The 19,426-nt window shown below is 29.0% G+C and overlaps 1 protein-coding gene and 1 long non-coding RNA gene across 4 annotated transcripts; both read left to right on the plus strand.

Moving 5' to 3' along the window:
* Positions 1-532: 532 nt before the first annotated feature.
* Positions 533-1,592, plus strand: LOC105765884 (uncharacterized). The gene is made up of 2 exons (XR_001124918.2): positions 533-1,008; positions 1,311-1,592. It is a non-coding gene; the product is annotated as an uncharacterized LOC105765884 (long non-coding RNA).
* An 11,985-nt stretch (positions 1,593-13,577) lies between these two features.
* Positions 13,578-18,736, plus strand: LOC105765881 (U-box domain-containing protein 6). Of its 3 annotated transcripts, XM_012585150.2 has the most exons (8): positions 13,578-13,822; positions 14,070-14,123; positions 14,900-14,976; positions 15,279-15,464; positions 15,665-15,772; positions 16,053-17,239; positions 17,490-18,232; positions 18,498-18,736. In XM_012585150.2, exons 3-8 carry the CDS (start codon positions 14,926-14,928, stop codon positions 18,626-18,628), a joined length of 2,406 nt encoding a protein of 801 aa, XP_012440604.2. In that variant the 5' UTR covers positions 13,578-13,822; positions 14,070-14,123; positions 14,900-14,925; the 3' UTR covers positions 18,629-18,736. The 3 variants fall into 3 exon arrangements, with proteins under 3 accessions (XP_012440604.2, XP_052487564.1, XP_012440603.1); XM_052631604.1 differs by lacking the exon at positions 14,070-14,123; XM_012585149.2 differs by lacking the exons at positions 14,070-14,123; positions 18,498-18,736 and having other exon boundaries at positions 17,490-18,416.
* Positions 18,737-19,426: the final 690 nt, after the last annotated feature.

The following is a 19,426-nucleotide window of genomic DNA, read 5'->3' on the forward strand; positions in this document are numbered from 1 at the left end:
TAAAAATTAATTTTAATATTTTGACAAAATCAAAATGTATTTTAAAAATATGTTAAAAATGTTAATGCAATATGAAACAAATATTTTAATTTAAATTATGCATATTTATAAGTATAATATATAAACAATTTTAGCAAATACGATAGGAATATGAGGGAAAGGGAAAAAAATGCGTAAGTCATAAAAATAATAATAAAATAAAATACACATAAAATATATTAATACATGTTTTTTTTAAAAATGTAAAAATATAATGTATTAGTAAATATAAAACATGGAAAATGTTTATAAAAGCCTTGAAAAGAATGCAAAATATATGTACATATTATAAAATGTATATACATATGAATTATAAAACATGAAAACATAAATATTATTATATAAAAAATGAATGTATATAAAATATGTACGAACTATAAAAATAAAATATATGGTAATAAAATATATATACGTACTACCTATATATTTAAAACATTTATAGTATATATGTATATTAATATATATATATATATAGGCGCACACATATAAATACAATAATAATAATATAATAATAATTATAATAATAAACAATATAAACAATATAATAAAAATAAACTAAAAAAAACAAATTAAGGACTAAATTAAAATGCCAAACAGAAGTTGAGAGCTAAATTTGAAAATATAAACAAGAAAGGGAGTAAATTTAAACAGGTGCAATAGATAAAGGACAGAAAGAGCAATTTTCCAACCCGCCCTAAAGCGCTGCACACTATTGGACCAATTTGAAACAAAAATAAAATGTGCAGTAAAATTTAAAAGAGATAAATTGAAAAACACCCTAAAATCATGAGGACTAATTGCGAAAATAGCCCTTTTTGAACCCTTATAAAATCCCATTTTTAAAACCCTAAAGTCATTCCCTTTCTCTGACATTTGAAGTTGCGTTGTAGCTTCCTATCTTCTCAGCCATTCAAGCCTTATTTCCGACCAGCAACGGCGATATGAGGGCACTCCGACGACACCCCAACGGTAAGTCCTCCTTTCCTTCTTCTATTTATTTATTTTTGTTTTAGGATAACAAAAGAAAAACAAAATAAAGTAAAAACAGTAAAATGAACAAAGAAAAATAAAAATCTGTCACCTTCAAAATCCTTGCCTTTTTCCTTGTATTTTCTTTTTCCTTTTTTTCCAGTACAAAATTTGCTAACCCCTTTTACAGATTCAAAAATCGCTTTAGACGTACCCAAAATTTACAAAAACCATTTTTCTTTTTTTCTTTTTTCCTCTACTGCCCCCTTTGATCAATCCCTCTGTTTTTTGATTTATTGCAGGTGGAATCGGCGTTATGCGGAGTTGCTGATCGTGGGTGAAACGACGTGGGTGATGGACGGTTGCTGCAACGTGGGAACGTGCGGCGCTGAGGCTACCTGCTGCTTAGGGCTTCTGTTATCTTAGGCCAATTGGGCCTTGTAATTGGGTTAGGTTGTAATTTGGCCTTTAGGTCAGTTTTAGTGAGTATAGTTGGGCCCGAGCAATAATTGGGTATTACAATAACATTAGTATTTTACCGCAAAAAGAATATTATAGTAAGTCAACGAAATAATTAACAGAAACTATGATGACATTGACACATCCAACAGAATAAATAAATAAATAAACTCAATAGCTCTAAAAATGATAAAATGTCAAAGGACTAAAAAAGAAATTAACCCAAGAGTTTGAGTCAATTAGTCCAGAAGTAAAATTAGAAAAGGTTTGGCTGGAAAGCTCAGCTTTCTTTTCTTTGTAGGTAGTTCTTAAAACTTTCAAAAAAAAAAAAAAGCTCTTATGTTTTTATCCAATTGGGTACTTGAACTTTTAAAATGCATCAAAAAGGCCCTCAAATTGTTTTCCAAAAAAGCAATTAAGCCCCTATTTTTTTACTCAATTGGGTACTTGAACTGTTAAAATGCATCAAGAATGTCCTTTGACCGTTGTTGATCCTTAAAGTTAACTACCTCTAACTTTTTTCAGTTAAAGCCATCCCATGTCACAATCACGGCGTGACATGTGGCAAAAAAATTATAAAAAATAAAATTCAATAAAATTTATTAAATTATTAAATTTTAATAAAAATATAAATTTTATTTAAAATTAGAAAAAAATTTATAAAAATCGTTAAAAATATAAAAAAATTGTAAAATTTTACAAAAATCATAAAAAAATGCTCTTTAATTGTTGACTGTTAAAGTTAACGATCTCAATTTTTTCAGTTAAAGCCGTCACGTTCGTCATGTGTCATAACACAGCGTGACATGTGGCGAAAAATAAAAAAATCAATAAAAGTTATAGAAAAATTATAAAATGCTTCTTTTGGTACGATAATTTTATAACTTTTACAATTTTATATTTCTTTATATTTTTTATAATTTTCTTACGACTTTATAAAATTTTGTAATTTTTTCTATATTTCTACATATTTTATAATTTTTTATGATTTTTATAAAATTTTACAATTTTTCTATAAATTTTTACTATTTTTATATATATTTTAGTTTTTAATATTTTTATTAAAATTTAATAATTTTTACAATTTATATTAAATAACACTTCATTTAATTTTATATAAAATTTTGAGTAAGTTAATTATCCTAAAATTTTATATATTTTATATATGTTCTTTTTGATACAATGTCTAAAACTATCCATAGCCCCTCCCCAACCTATAAATAAAAAGATAATGTGTTTCAATGCACTCAAACCCATGTCCTCATGTATTGACAACAATGATCATGCCAATCGAGCTCATACTCAATCAACCACTAAAGTGATAATTAAATCTAATAACATAAATATATTTTCTTTTTAGAATAAATTACACCAACAGTTACTCAACTTTGGGATAGTTGACAAAACAGCCACTCTGGTTTCAATTCAGTCACTCAACTTTCAAAAAATAACAAAACAGTTCTTTTAACCATTTTTCGTTACAAACGTAATGGAAAAGTGACATGGCATCCTACTTTTGATTAGCTATTTCAATCTATCCCCTTGAAAAAATAAGGGACGATCAAAGATTAGAGAACCCAAACAAGAGATTACCTATCTAACAACAAACTTAGTCAATCACCACCCACACCATTATTATTTGTTTTTTGGTTGTGGCTACAAATCTAACCTTAATATCCTCCTCAAGGCACTCGTAGCGACATCATCTTTCAAAGCAACCCCAATCTTCTTTGTGAAAAACGCCGGCAACAGAACATGACTTGGAGGGAGTGATGTTATAAAGACAAACCTAGCGTAAAATGAGACCGGAACAACCTTACTTCCGTTGTTTTCTGACTCTGTGAGTCGAATCTGGTTGGCACGGACTTGGGATCTGAACTCAAACAGTCGGTGGAAGCCAGATCTACATCAACGTTTTCCTTTACACATACTTATCTGGCTTAGATTGTTTAAAATCTTCGCCGCGTTTGAGGATCTTGACTTAACCCATGACAAGATTCTTGGTCGGAGCTTTGGGGCGACCGACGGTGGGGTGTTGGGAGAACGCTTCTTACGGTTCCCTTGTGAACGATTCGTTTAGTTAGTGTTAGGATTAGGATTATGCCAAAGGTTTTGAGGGTGGAGAAGAAAAAAGCATAAACATATCGGGTTATTTACGCAAAAAATAAAATTATTGGGCCATTTATTAAAAAAAAGAAGGATGAAAAAGAAATAATCACTCAACTTTGCCTCGTCCAACGTGGCAAGTTAACTGGCCACGTCAGCGGTGTCGTTAATCTAGTGACAGAAAAAGTTAATGGATGACTGATTTGTCATTTTTCAATAGCATTAGTAGCTATTTTGTTATTTTTAAAAAATTGAGTGACTGAATTGAAATCAGAGTAACTGTTTTGTTAACTACCTCAGAATTGAGTTACTGTTTATGTAATTTACCCTTCTTTTTACTATATTTTTTTCTTATAAAAAAATTATATATAGATTTTTAGTTACTAACCTATCAACAACAAACTTTCTTCTTTTACACCTTTTACTTAAAATAGCTACGACTTCATTGTATTGAGTACATTATGCTTTTTGCCCAGTTAATTTGTTATAAAACTATTAAAGTTTCTTGGTTTCATCGGAAATCTCACTTTTTTTTTGTAATTAATTTATTATTTTTGTCATTATATTTTAATGTTAATCAATATAGTTCTTCAATAAAAATATTGTAAAAAGGATTTTTAGGGAAAAAAAAGTGTTACAAATAAATGAGCGGGACGTATCAAAAAATATAAAGTGAAGACTGGAGTAAGTCTGATAACACTGAGTATAATGACAAATGGTGGTTGGTCAGGTGGAGAAAGGGGAATGTGATTGATTAGAAAACAATTTTAGAGAGTTAAAATGTCAAAGTGCCAAGTCTTTTCATCAGTGGTGAAAAATTATTATTTATAGTGTCTCAAGAATGAGAGTTACAAAGCTAACAATTAATAGAAGTAATGATTGATATTCTTTCAATTACAAAGACATTAATGGTTCTTCTTATTATGAAAGGATTTTGTAAGTGATGGTGAATGGTGAATAAAAATTCACTATGTTTCTAACAGAAGAGAGAAAGACTTAATGTTACACGAAAATGTTAAGAGGAAAGTCTCTTATCTCTATGTCTAATCTATCAAGACAAACTTTTTGAAACATCCCAAGAGTGAAGGCAACCCAAGAACTTTACCATATTCTAAGGTTATTTTCACTTCTTCCATTTCAGTGAAGCAGTATTATGTAAAACATTTCCCCGAAACTTTTGTTGAAATGCAAAACGTTAATGGTTAAATATAACTCAAAAAGAATAAGGACCAAATTGATTAAAAATATAAACATTGAGAGCTAAATTTATCATTATATCTTGAATAATGAATATTGTGTATGAATGTTAATTTTTTACTATTATTTTAGTGTTGACATATTATTGTATTAGTAATGGTGTTAATATATTTTAATTAAAGTTAAAATATGTCATAAATAGATGTAGTTTTTATAAATTTAGAATTTAGTTACTGTACTTTAATTTATAAGAATTTAGTTTGTTTGTTTTTAAAATTTAAAATTTAAGTCAAATAATTATTAAATTATTTTATTATTTTATTTTAGGAATAAATTGTTTTATTTTTATATGCTATGCCATTTATATAAAATAAAATTAAATATTTAATGCTTTATGGTTAAAATTTTAACAAAAGAAAAACATATAAAATATAATTAATAATTAATACAATTTTACAAAAGAAAAACATATAAAAATATAATAAAATTCACTATGTTTCTAATGAAGAGAGAAAGACTTAATGTTACACTAAAATGTTAAGAGGAAAGTCTCTTATCTCTATGTCTAATCTATCAAGACAAACTTTTGAAACATCCCAAGAGTGAAGGCAACCCAAGAACTTTACCATATTCTAAGGTTATTTTCACTTCTTCCATTTCAAGAAGCAAGATATGTAAAACATTTCCAAACTTTTGTTGAAATGCAAAACGTTAATGGTTAAATATAACTCAAAAAGAATAAGGACCAAATTGATTAAAAATATAAACATTGAGAGCTAAATTTATCATTATATCTTGAATAATGAATATTGTGTATGAATGTTAATTTTTTACTATTATTTTAGTGTTGACATATTATTGTATTAGTAATGGTGTTAATATATTTTAATTAAAGTTAAAATATGTCATAAATAGATGTAGTTTTTATAAATTTAGAATTTAGTTACTGTACTTTAATTTATAAGAATTTAGTTTGTTTGTTTTTAAAATTTAAAATTTAAGTCAAATAATTATTAAATTATTTTATTATTTTATTTTAGGAATAAATTGTTTTTATTTTTATATGCTATGCCATTTATATAAAATAAAATTAAATATTTAATGCTTTATGGTTAAAATTTTAACAAAAGAAAAACATATAAAAATATAATTAATAATTAATACAATTTTACAAAAGAAAAACATATAAAAATATAATAAAAATTCACTATGTTTCTAACAGAAGAGAGAAAGACTTAATGTTACACGAAAATGTTAAGAGGAAAGTCTCTTATCTCTATGTCTAATCTATCAAGACAAACTTTTTGAAACATCCCAAGAGTGAAGGCAACCCAAGAACTTTACCATATTCTAAGGTTATTTTCACTTCTTCCATTTCAGTGAAGCAGTATTATGTAAAACATTTCCCCGAAACTTTTGTTGAAATGCAAAACGTTAATGGTTAAATATAACTCAAAAAAGAATAAGGACCAAATTGATTAAAAAATATAAACATTGAGAGCTAAATTTATCATTATATCTTGAATAATGAATATTGTGTATGAATGTTAATTTTTTTACTATTATTTTTTAGTGTTGACATATTATTGTATTAGTAATGGTGTTAATATATTTTAATTAAAGTTAAAATATGTCATAAATAGATGTAGTTTTATAAATTTAGAATTTAGTTACTGTACTTTAATTTATAAGAATTTAATTTGTTTGTTTTTAAAATTTAAAATTTAAGTCAAATAATTATTAAATTATTTTATTATTTTATTTTAGGAATAAATTGTTTTTATTTTTATATGCTATGCCATTTATATAAAATAAAATTAAATATTTAATGCTTTATGGTTAAAATTTTAACAAAAGAAAAACATATAAAAATATAATTAATAATTAATACAATTTTACAAAAAAAATTAAAATTTAACTAACAATACACATGATGAGTAGGGGCAACAGTAAATGACCGACAGTTTGATTGAATACAGAAAAGAACAGTCTATGATGGAGCGTGAAGAACACGCTCCTTGCAGTTAAAGCTGGTGACCATGGTCATTTTGAACAGCACGTGGCGTGGATTGCGCGTCTGATTGGACGTCATTGATTGGGCTGCAAGCGGTGAAAAAAATAGACATCAGGGAGTTCCGTGAATGTCGGGACTTGACTGGTCCGTAAAAAACATCGGTGGGTCAGTTACATTTGATGGTTCCAAAATACCCACGTGGACGCCATGGCGGAAATTCCCGCCAACCACTGCTATCTCAAATTGTTTTATTTTTTAGAAAATATTAAATTTATATATTATATATTTTTCAGGTTAAATTATGGTTTTAAGTATTTAATTCATGTGTGTTCCTCCTTGAAAGTCGATTCATGTGCTTTGATTTGGCACGATTAGGCCGACCTCCTATTATTTTTACTCTTTTAATCTAAATAATTAATATAGTTACAAATTTTATAAAAAATAAATAAATCAATCAAGTAATAATTTTGAATAAACTATATCAATTGTTCTTGATTTTTATTAAAATTACATTTCAGCCATTCAATTTTTAATAATTACATAATTATCATTATAATGATCGAAATGTTATATTTTTGTCACTCATTCGTTAACTTCCATTAAAAGGATGACATGACACGTTAATTTAAAGGGTTGATAACCAATTTAGCCCCTCAACTATAACTAAAAATATCAATGTGATACTTTTAAAATTTTTCTTAATAATAATTTTAAAAAATTTAAAGGGTAAACTATTCAGATAGTCACCCAAGTTTTAACGCGTTCCTATTTTTGCCATCGATTTTTTCTTTTGGTTATTTGAGTTACTTCCATTAGATTAATTGTCATTTTTAGTCACTCCAACGTTAAAATGTCTTGGTCATTGAATAAAATGTTGACATGGTAGTCTTTTGATTGATATAATGACAAATTTAGCCTTTAGCACTTTCACAGTCTGTCAAGTTGGTCTTAATTCTAGAAAATTTCAACAAATTTAACCCTCAATATTTACACATTTTGTCATTTTAGTCCAAATTCAAAAAATTATAATTGTAAGAATTAGGAAAATATATGATTTATTATAAAATATATAAATATATATAAAATTACATAAAGGGTTGATTTCTATTTGGTCCTAATTCTAAAAATTCAACAAATTTTACCTTTAATGTTTACACGTTTTGTCAATTTAGTTCAATGTTTAAAAATTATAAATAAAGTATTAAAAATATAAAATATTAAAAAGTAATCAATCAAAGCCCAAAATCAGAATAAGTAAGTTTTTCTTAGTTTTAATTCAAAATAATGAAAAACCCACAAAATGTTCTTACTTTTGATATATGCAACTGCACAACATTGCAATTAAAAAATTACAAAAAAAAAAAGCAAATTTTTTCCCTGTTACTAGATTTTTTGGTCGACTAAATAAAAGAGAGAAACTTTGTAAAACAACATTTATCCCTTCATCTCATTTCCATTCATCTTCAAGCTTCCTTTTTGTTCCCATGCCCCCGCCAAAACCTCACAATTTCAAATACCATACTAAACTTTACCAAACATCATCACTTCGTCATCGAGCACTCACCATTAAACTCATACCTAAAGTCGATTTCTTTTTTTCTTTTATAGACATACCCAAACTCAGTTTCACGTTTTCTTTGAATGAGAAAAAAACCGATCAATGAAGCATTGCTTAGCCTTAAGCATTTGAATCCTTCAAAACCCTACACTTTGCCACTGAAATGGAGCCAGAGATGTTTCTATAAGTAAAGGCTTTTTGGTTTGAATCCCTCGACCAACTGTTTGATCATGGTGCTAGTTGAATTTGGTAGTGATTGATTCAAAAAAATTAATTAAAATGACTCTTTTAACTTGGCGGGGTTTAAAAAAAATCAGAAATATTGATTCAAAAAATTCAAGAGAAATTGATGGTTAAATTTTATTGAATGTCTAAAAAAAAATTGTTAAAATTCAAGAAATATTTATTTGAATCCCTCAACCAAATTCATATTTAAGCCTTTATGTAACTATATATATATTTAATAATTTATATTTTTATAAAATTTTATAACATATTTTATCTTTTTATAATAATTTTATATATTTTGAAGTTTTAAAATTATAAATTTTTGCATTTGGAATAAATTGATAAAAGGTGTAAATATTGAGGGTTAAATTTGTTGAATTTTAGAATTAGAAACAAACTAATAGAATGTGTAAAGTATTAAAGGCTAAATTTGTTATTATACCAATAAAAAGACTGCCATGTCAACATTTCATTTAGTGACAAAGATATTTTAATGGTGGAGTGACTGAAAATGGCAATTAACCTAAAGGGGTGACTAAATTAACAAAAAAAAAATATGGTGACCAAAATAGGAACGCATTAAAACTTGGGTGACTATTTGAGTAGTTTACCCTTTAACTTTTTTAGAATTATTATTAAAAAAATTTTAAAAGTATCATATTGATATTTTAGTTATAGTTTAGGGGCTAAATTGGTTATTAACCCTTTAAATTAATGTGCCACATCACCCTCTTAACGGAAATTAAAGGATGAGTGATAAAATGTAACATTTCAATAACTTTAGTGATGATTATGTAACTTTTGAAAATTTGGTGATTGAAATGTAATTTTAATTAAAGGTTAAGGACAAATGATGTAGTTTGTCTAATAATTTTTTAATTAATGATTTGGGTTTTTTACCTAAATAATATTTAAAAAAAAACCTAAATGGCATGTTGTAAGAATTATGTATCAAAATGGCACATTCAACTGGGTGGAGGGTGGTGCATAAGCGGCACCACCCTGATTCTGACACAATTTCGTTAAAAAAAAGGTATAGGAGTGTGGTGCCTATCTGATAGGCGGCACACCTAGTATTTCCCCCATATTCCCCCATCCGGCTTATTTTTGTAAGGGATTATTTGGTTAAAAAGAGCTATTAAAGTATGTTTGTATTTATTTTATATTTTCATTCATTCATAATTTATTTTTAATGTTTATTGAAGTAAAAAAGCCTATTTATGTTATGTACAAAGAATGTTTTATTTTTTTTGTGTAACTTATTTGTTATGTGTGTTTTAGGTTGATTAGATTTATTTTTTATGAAATTTATTTGGCATGTTATTTTGATTATTTTAATATTTTTTTATTTTTATGTAGGTAAAAGATGAGACCATTGATATGAAATTTAGAATTTATGAGATAAATTAGGAATGAGTTTATATGTTCTAATTTTTAAGATTTTATAATTGAGAATAAGATTTTATGTTTTTAAATTTTATTTTATGTTTCTTATAAATATTAAAATGAATTTTTTTGAAGTTCTATGCAAAAAAATTATATTTTTGGCAATAATTAAGTTGACATGTTATTATATATATTATATTTTAAACCAAAATATTTTACTTATTATCATTTTAAAATAATAATAAAATATTCGTATTTATTATGTATCGTTTATGTTATGTTTTTGTTATATTTTTATTGGCATGTTATTTTTATTATTTTAATATAATTTTTATTTTATTTTTATGTAGGTAAAAGATTAAACTATTGAGATGAAATTTGTGAATGGGACCATTGAGTTGGAGTTTGAGTTGAATTTATAATATATATTTATTTTGTTAATGTAGTATAACAAAAAATATGATGTTGACAAACTATTTGGTATTTTTTTTGTAATTAAAAGCAATATATAAAATTTAAGTATTTTAATAAATATTTAAAATGAGCCGGATGGGGGAGTGTGGGGGGACAATATCAGATAGACACCTCCAGTGCTGCCTATCAGATAGGGGTCACTGGTGCTGCCTATCAGATAGGCACCACACCCCTATACTTTTTTTTTAACGAAATTGTGTCAGAATCAGGGTAGTGTCGCCTATGCACCACCCTCCACCCATTTGAATGTACCATTTTAATATATAATTCTTGGAACATGCCATTTAAATATATATATAATACTATTTGGGTAAAAAACCCTAATGATTTACACTAAGAAATAAGATTAATAACAGTAGGAATAAATTATGGTAAATTAAATTATGAAAATAAAATCTCTAAAACAAAATCTCTAAACTAAGTATAATACGACTAAGCTATAATTTAACCATATTTTTAAGTTTTAAAATTGTATAAACCTATTTAAGCAAAATTTTCTTTATATGTACCTGATTGAATCTCATAAAAACATTAAATTTTTCAAATTTATCATGTTTTAAATTTTAAATTTTAAATTAATTATTGTTGAATCGAATTCGAGTTCAAGAAACTCGAACTATTTAACATGTTAAAATCGAGTTTTTATGTTTGACTTTTAAGTTAAAGTATTTGCAAGTAAAGGTTGTTAAGAAGAGAGATTTGAAGTAAAAATAAAATGTCAATTGAGTTTGTAATGTAATGGTCAAAAGAATTCATTTAAATGAATTATGGGTTGACATTATATTTTGGGTTCGATTTTAAATATTGAAATATTTTCAAAATATATATAGTATTCCAATAGTTACAAATGAAAAGTTATCAGTAACAAAAAAATTATGTCACTTGGTTATTAACAAATAGTCATAATTATTCAAGTAGATATTTATTGAATAATTATGTTTATTGCTAAGGATATGACGATCCATTTGGATAGTTATGCCCCTATGAAGACACATGAGGCCTCCTATAAATAGGAGTGAAGTTTCATTTGTATGACAACTCAAAAAAAAAATATAAAAAAGTTTCTTTCGATCTCTCATCATCTTTTATATTCCTAGATTGTTCTATAAAGAATTACTGTAAAAATTCTTTATAGAAATTTATACCCTTGCTATGCTCCTCTTAGTGCTCAGTTGATTGTTTCTGTCAATGCAAAACGTAGGCAGTTTCTCGAAGTTCATTTGTTGGTAACTCTTTTGCACACCATAATATAAGTGGGGTGAATAGAATCTTAAAAAAAGTGACATTGATATATGCGTTAAAGCCTTCATTAATTAATCATAGATTTATTTTTATTAGACCTGTCCATGGGCCGGGCCGGGTCCACAAAAAATTTTCAGCCCGTTTACTAGGCCCGGGCCCTGGCCGGCCCGAAATATGGGCCTGAGATTTTGCCTAGGCCCGGCCCAAAGAAAAAATATGGGGCCCGAGCCCGGCCCATTTTTAATTAAAGTTAAAATTATTATTTTTAATAAAATTAAAACTAATTGTTATTAAAATTAATTGTTAGTAAAATTATCAAATTATTAATTGTTAATTGTATTAATTGTTGTAATAAAATCTAACATTTGATTAGTAAATTTATCAAATTATTAATTGTATTAATTGTTGTAACAAAATCTAACATTTGATTAGTAAAACAAACTTGATCTTTTATTATTATTATTTTGTAACACTAGTCAAGGAAATGAAGGTAAATAAACTTAAAACAAAAAACTATTATATTTTAAAAATAAAAAATATATATATTTAATATTTTTCGGGCCAGGCCGGGCCCGGGCCAAAAAAATCTTGCCCGAGGCCCGGCCTATTTTTTAAACGGGCCTAAAATTTTGCCCAAGCCCATATTTCGGACAGGCCGCCCGACCCATGGACAGGTCTAATTTTTATCCCCACACACCCAACATTATATATCCCTCCTCTTATAAAAAAAAAAAAAAATTGTTATGAAATACTTAAAAATAAATGTTGTTTACTAAAATATAGTTATATTATAAAAATAATTTATTAATATGGAAATAAAAAATCAAAGCTCTATTATGAACTTAATTTAGCTTTTCTTTTACTAATTGAAATTCAAAATTTGAAATTGTACAAGCTTGAGTAATAGAATTTCAAATAAATAAATAAATAAAATTAATGGAAGAAATTTCGATTAAATGCAAAAAGGAAGAGTCAGTGAGAAAGGACAGATAAAAAAAAAGATTGATTAAAATTAAAAAGGAGAAATGAGTAATTTGATAGCATTTAAGGACAAAGCATGAGGTCGGCAATTGTCGGCCGGCAAACCAGGGAGACACAAACAATGAAATTCAAACCCCAATCATCATTATTACCAATTTAAAGTTAAATGAAAATTTCAATTTTAATACACGAGCTAAAGCAATAAAAAGAATAAATTTTAATTTTAATTTAAAACTAAATATTAAATTAATAGTTTTTGAATCTGATTCCAATTAAAAAAGTCAAATATCAAAAGAAAAGAGAAAGGAATTTAGTCAAAATTTAAGAGCTCTTAGTCAACATTTGATTCCAATTTATTTCATGTCTTTCTTTTTCATACAAAATTTACTCTCTCGTAATTCTAATTTTTTAATTAATATAGTTTAATTACATGATTTATACTTTTAAGAATATTAATTACTATAAAAATAATTTATAAGAAAATAACAGAAATTAAAATTAAAATTATATTAGTCTAAAAAGTAGTTGGTAACACGATTACTAATAAAAATAGTAAGAATAAATTTATCTAATTGTTCTAATATATATTTGTTAGGTTATTCCCTCTTTAATATTTAACATATGCTCTTTATCATCATCTGTTGGTCCTTAACTGAGTTCAGCATCATCAAGATTACCAAGATCTCCTTCTTACATATGACTCATATCAATTCTACCTATGATTGAAGTATTTGTTTTAGAATAATCGCACTTTAAAGCTTTGAGTGTATCACATTAAAGAGTTCGCTATAGTATTTCTCAGAATAAATTAAAAGTTGTAAAAATAATTATATTTTAGTTATTTTATTTAATTATTTATCCACCTTGAACAAATTCCTGGCAGTTGCTTTTTAATCCCGCTTAAAATAAGCTGTCTATTTTTAAACATTTCCAGGTATTCCTTCTTTTTTTCATTTATCCCCTGCTTTCAATAACAATCAAACACCTTTTCTCTATACTCCGAAAAATTCGCTGCTTTGAACAACGAATCTTTGAATCCAGAACCCTAATTCAACGATGAGATTGCATCACCGGAACCCTAAATTCCCTCTTTGGACCTTAAATTCTTTTTTCTTTCTCTGAAACCATCTTTTATATGAAGCCTCCTTGGCTACCTCCGTCTTTTCCTGGTATGTTCTTTTCTTTTTCTCTTTTTAAAATTTAAGTTCGAACCCTAACTCAGATTCGATCCCGTTTGAATTTTTCTTGAAGAAAATAGGAAGCATTTCTTTTGTTTTCGTAATTCCTTGTTTGGTGCGTTTTCTGTTTGTTTCTGTTTCTAATTCGGGTTTCGTTATAGATTTTGCTTGATCTTTTAATTGTTACCGTGTTTTTGTGTTTCTGGATTTTTGCCTGTTTTCGGAATGTCGATTAAAGCTGATGGTGATTCTTGTTTCTTGTTCCGGGTAATGATCTCTGGGATTTCTTCAGGTCATTTTCCAAAGATTCTTTTGATTTAACTGTTTCTTGAATTCTGTTGAGATTCTTGAACATTTCAGTTGTTTGATGTGATGTCTAAATCAGATTTTTTTATTCCTTAATAAGAATAATAAGTGTTTTTTATTGGAAAAATAATCTTTCCTGGTTCCATCTTCCGGTGTTTGATGAAATGTCTAAATCAAAATAAAAAATTTGCAAGATCCTTTTGTGTTTTCTTCCATACAGATTTTGTTTTTCCATTTGTTTCGACATCGCAATGATGTCCAGGTCAGTTGCTTATTCAAGAATGCTCATATTGCGTGGTGTGTTTCTTATATTTGGAGGTCTTTTCATTTCCAATTTCACGTGTGTTCTTTTATTATTATTTTTATAGTGTTGCATACCAGATGGGAAATGTTTGAAAAGTCCGAACATTTTCTGAATAATATATTTATTGTTTATCTTAAAGAAACTATCGAACTGAGACTAAATTTTCGAGGTACTTCTTTTTAGGAAAACTGAAATACATAAAGCTTGATTTCATTGCAATTCAACTGAAGAGGGGTTAAGAAATTCTTTTTGGTATTCATGATGCATGGTCGGTCATAAATATTTGTTTCAAAGGGGGGGGGGGGGAGAAGTTTCCTGATTTTTTATGTTATTTAAAGGAATAGAATTTTAAAGTTATCTTTGTAACTTGAACTGTCTGCTTATTGTTTTTTTAAATAATTTTTTTATGGTTAGTTTGTAACCATCTGACTATGTTCTATTTTCTTTGTGCATTTTAGTGGTTTCTTGCGGTGAATGCTAAATTATGGATATTTCTGAGGTGGAAGAGAACCTGTTTGCAGCTAGTGATGCCAAGGTATGAATTCGAAAGCATTTGGATATGTTTAATGTGAAATATCAGAACCTTCATTTTACCTGTGCTGTTTCTTTAATTCTAGTTAACTTCACTAAAATGGGGGCATGCCCGTAACTACTTTTGTATTCTGTAAATGTACTTTCTGCATGATCTTTTTGTTGGCATCAATCTATCTCCTAGGTTTATATACTTTTCAACTGTTCTTAATATCGAAGGCCTTTTGTTTTAGAGAAGCTGTAATGGTTGAATTTTGTTGCTTAAGGTTCACAGTTTTCCTACTTACATATTTTTTTCTTATGCAGTTACATGGGGATATGTGCAAGACACTTTCAGCAATTTATTGCAAAGTCTTGTCAATATTCCCTTCCTTGGAATCAGCACGGCCTAGGAGCAAATCTGGCATTCAGGCTTTATGCTCATTGCATCTAGCTCTGGAGAAGTCCAAAAATGTTCTTCAGCACTGTTCTACATGTAGTAAACTTTACTTGGTAAGAGTTTATTTTCTGCACACACACACACACACAGGATATATGCATCCATAATTGTATATGTTTCATGTGTGATTCTTGGTATGGTGGTTTTTTACTCTTGTTTGATGCATTCACTTAATGACTTTTTATTCGTTTCCCACTAATTTTCCTCTGTCGTATAGAATCTTTACTAAATTGTGGTGTTTTTTTTCATGTAGGCTATTACTGGAGATTCGGTTCTTTTAAAGTTTGAGAAGGCAAAATGTGCTCTTATTGACAGTCTTAAACGCGTTTTAGAAATAGTTCCGGAGTCCATTGGAAGTCAGGTAATAACTGCCCTCTGCTGGTTTGAGATTGCAAAGATTATTTCAATTTTTGGGTGTTAAAGCAAATAAGGGCCTTTTTTCAGCAAGCAGTTTCAACAAGATTGTTCTGCTGCTGGTATTTTTTTTATCCACATTACTTTTCTTAAAAATTTCCTAGTTCTTGTTCAAATTAAGAGGATTATTTTAGTTTTTAATGGAAATATGCCATGTCATGATTGTATTGGATTTACGTGCAGTATGATCCTTCTAATGTATTTCTGATTACTTGATTGAACTTCAGATTTTAGAGATTGTAAGTGAACTTGAGGGGACTGCTTTCTCACTTGATCCGTCTGAAAAGCAAGTTGGTGATGAAATAATTAAATTACTTCAGCATGGGAGAAAATTTGATGACTGTAATGACAACAATGAGCTTGAGTCTTTTCACCAGGCTGCTATGAGGCTTGGTATTACTTCTTCTAGAGCAGCCCTAACTGAAAGAAGGGCTCTCAAGAAGGTGATAGAAAGAGCTCGTGCTGAGGAAGACAAGAGAAAGGAATCTATTGTGGCTTATCTTTTACATCTCATGAGGAAATACTCCAAGCTGTTTCGAAGTGAGGTTTCAGATGATAATGATTCGCAGGGTTCAACGCCTTGTTCCCCAACTGTTCTGGGTTCTCTTGAGGGTGGAGGGGCAAGTGGTAATGGTCAGGCATTTGAGCGGCAGCTATCGAAGCTCAGTTCTTTTAATTTCAAGCCAAATATTAGGAGATCGGGGCATATTCCCCTTCCACCTGAAGAATTACGATGTCCAATATCATTGCAGCTTATGCATGATCCAGTCATAATAGCTTCTGGACAGACATATGAAAGGATCTGTATTGAGAAATGGTTTAGTGATGGGCATGACACCTGCCCAAAGACTCAACAGAAGCTCCCACATCTCTCTTTGACTCCTAATTACTGTGTTAAGGGTCTCATTGCTAGTTGGTGTGAACAGAATGGAGTTCCTATTCCCAATGGTCCCCCAGAGTCTCTTGATTTTAACTACTGGAGACTGGCCTTGTCCGAGTCTGAGACTGCAAATTCAAGATCAATGGATAGTGTCGGTTCATGCAACTTAAAGGGGGCTAAGGTGGTTCCTTTAGAGGAGAGTGCTAACGCTGAGGAAGTGGAAGGAAATGAAGCTGAAAATGAAAATGAGTCTCCGTGTCCACAGGAGGAAATTTCTGAGCTTAATGTGCTAGAAAGTTATCAGGATTTCCTCTCTGTTTTGAATGAAGAAGAGAACTTGCAGAAAAGGTGCAAGGTCGTGAAACAAATAAGGCTTTTTCTGAAGGATGATGAGGAGGCAAGGATTTTTATGGGGACTAATGGCTTTGTTGAGGGATTATTGCGGTTTCTAGATTCAGCTGTGCGTGAAGGAAATGCAATGGCTCAGGAAATGGGTGCAATGGCTCTCTTTAACCTTGCTGTCAACAATAACAGGTTTGTTACTCATGTTTAATGCCTTCTTAGTTAAATCCGGACATGGATATTTGCAAGCAACTGCTGCTACCCTTTCATTCATTAATGGATACACCGAACGTGTCAAATTAATAGGAGGGGAAAGAGCATCTTAACGTCTTTCATATATAATGCTGTTATTCCTTATGATTGATTGTCATTTTATATGTAATTGCTAAGGTGAATCTCATATAGTTTTCTTTCTCCATATGTTTTCAATAACAAAAATTAGGAACAAGGAATCGTTGTTAGCATCCGGAGTGATTAAATTGCTGGAGAATATGATTTCCAACTCTGATGCCCATGAACCAGCAGCTGCTCTCTATCTTAATCTCTCTTGCCTCGAGCAAGCCAAGTCTGTCATTGGCTCAAGCAAGGCTGTGCCATTCTTAGTCCGGCTACTGGGCAGTGAAACCGAGCAACAATCCAAGCTTGATGCCCTTCATACTCTTTATAACCTCTCTACCGTGCAGTCCAACATTCTGAGTCTTCTTGCAGCTGGCATAGTTAGTGCCCTCCAGTCACTCCTGGTCTTGGGCGACCATACCTGGACGGAGAAATCCATTGCAGTTTTGATAAATTTAGCTTCAAGTCCAGCAGGAAGAGACGAGATGGTATCAGCCTGTGGTGTCATAAGTGGTCTGGCAACAGTCCTTGATGCAGGTGAATTGATTGAGCAAGAGCAAGCTGTTTCGTGCCTTCTAGTTCTTTGTAATGGAGATGAGAAATGCAGTCAAATGGTCCTACAAGAAGGTGTGATACCTGCATTGGTGTCGATTTCAGTAAATGGGACAACAAGAGCGAGGGAGAAGTCACAAAAGCTTCTGATGCTGTTCCGGGAACAACGGCAGCGAGATCATCTGCCTGCTGCTGAGAAAGTCAAACAAGTTGAAATCAATGAAGATCCCATGCCTGCTCCTGCCTCAGCTCCGGAATCGAAGCCGTTCCTTAAATCGGTATCGAGAAGAAAAATAGGTAAAGCATTTAGCTTTCTAAAGAAGAGCAAGAGCTACACAGTTTATCAGTGTTGAAAAGAGGCAAAAGAAAAAAATGCCAATGTAAATGCTTTTGTTGTATTTTCTTTTTCTTTGGCCATCACAGAGAAGCAGAAAATGTACAGGCCCTTTGTAATCTATATATGGACATTTTATCTTCCTTATTTACCTTTTCTAGTTTATAAATAATTAACCGATCATTTAATAATAAAACTGACTATTTTATTAAAATAAACTATCTGCAGGAAAACCCCAACAAGTAGGCCGTCTAGCTCAGTCGGTAGAGCGCAAGGCTCTTAACCTTGTGGTCGTGGGCGTTGGAGTCCTCTTTGAAGACCTATCAGAAAAGAATAAAAATGTGAATTTATTATATTAAAATATATTATTATCTAACGCGGAAAGCATGTGGGAAATTTAAATCAAATATTGTAAACGCTGAAAGCCGATAAATCATTTATATTATAATATGCAGAGATTTAAAGAATTTGAGTATACATATTTTTGGTGAGAAAGTTACAAACTTTTATCATTTATATTTCCAAATATTAACAATGCAAATGAGTTGGAATTTTAAATTGATTACTTTGTTTTAAAGAATATTAATGATTGAGTTACATTTTCGATAACTTTAAATTTTGCATTGATAATACCTACCTACATATTTCAAGGTTAAAGTTTGATTTTAAGGAAAAAAATATTTTTATTTTTAAAAATTAAACCAAAATATAAAATTAGATTTATTTAACAAAGTTTATTATATTTAGATATTATAGTTACATCATCTTGTAATTATTAACAATTTTAACTTTTTACACATTGTAATTTTCGTTTGATAATTTTATTTTTAAATGTTATTATAAAATATCAATAATTCCAAAATATTTTAAACAAATAACACCTTAAAATTAACCATTGTATCTAATATGCTATTCTAAGAAAGTATTCGACAATACGATAACAAAAAAGAAGCAATTTTTTCTATTACTTTTTCATTTCCTATTTGTTGGATCATTCACTCTTCAACATTAAACATATGTACCTTATCCTAATTAATTGGTCTTTGGTCAAATATAAATAATTAATAATAAATATTATATAATTTAGTTAAGATTAATATTGTTATAGCCCTATTCGCGTCAAGACATGTGGCAAGCCAGAAAGACGCTTAAACAAT

The sequence above is a fragment of the Gossypium raimondii genome, chromosome 5 (assembly GCF_025698545.1).
Source record: "Gossypium raimondii isolate GPD5lz chromosome 5, ASM2569854v1, whole genome shotgun sequence".
NCBI classification, from domain to species: domain Eukaryota; kingdom Viridiplantae; phylum Streptophyta; class Magnoliopsida; order Malvales; family Malvaceae; genus Gossypium; species Gossypium raimondii.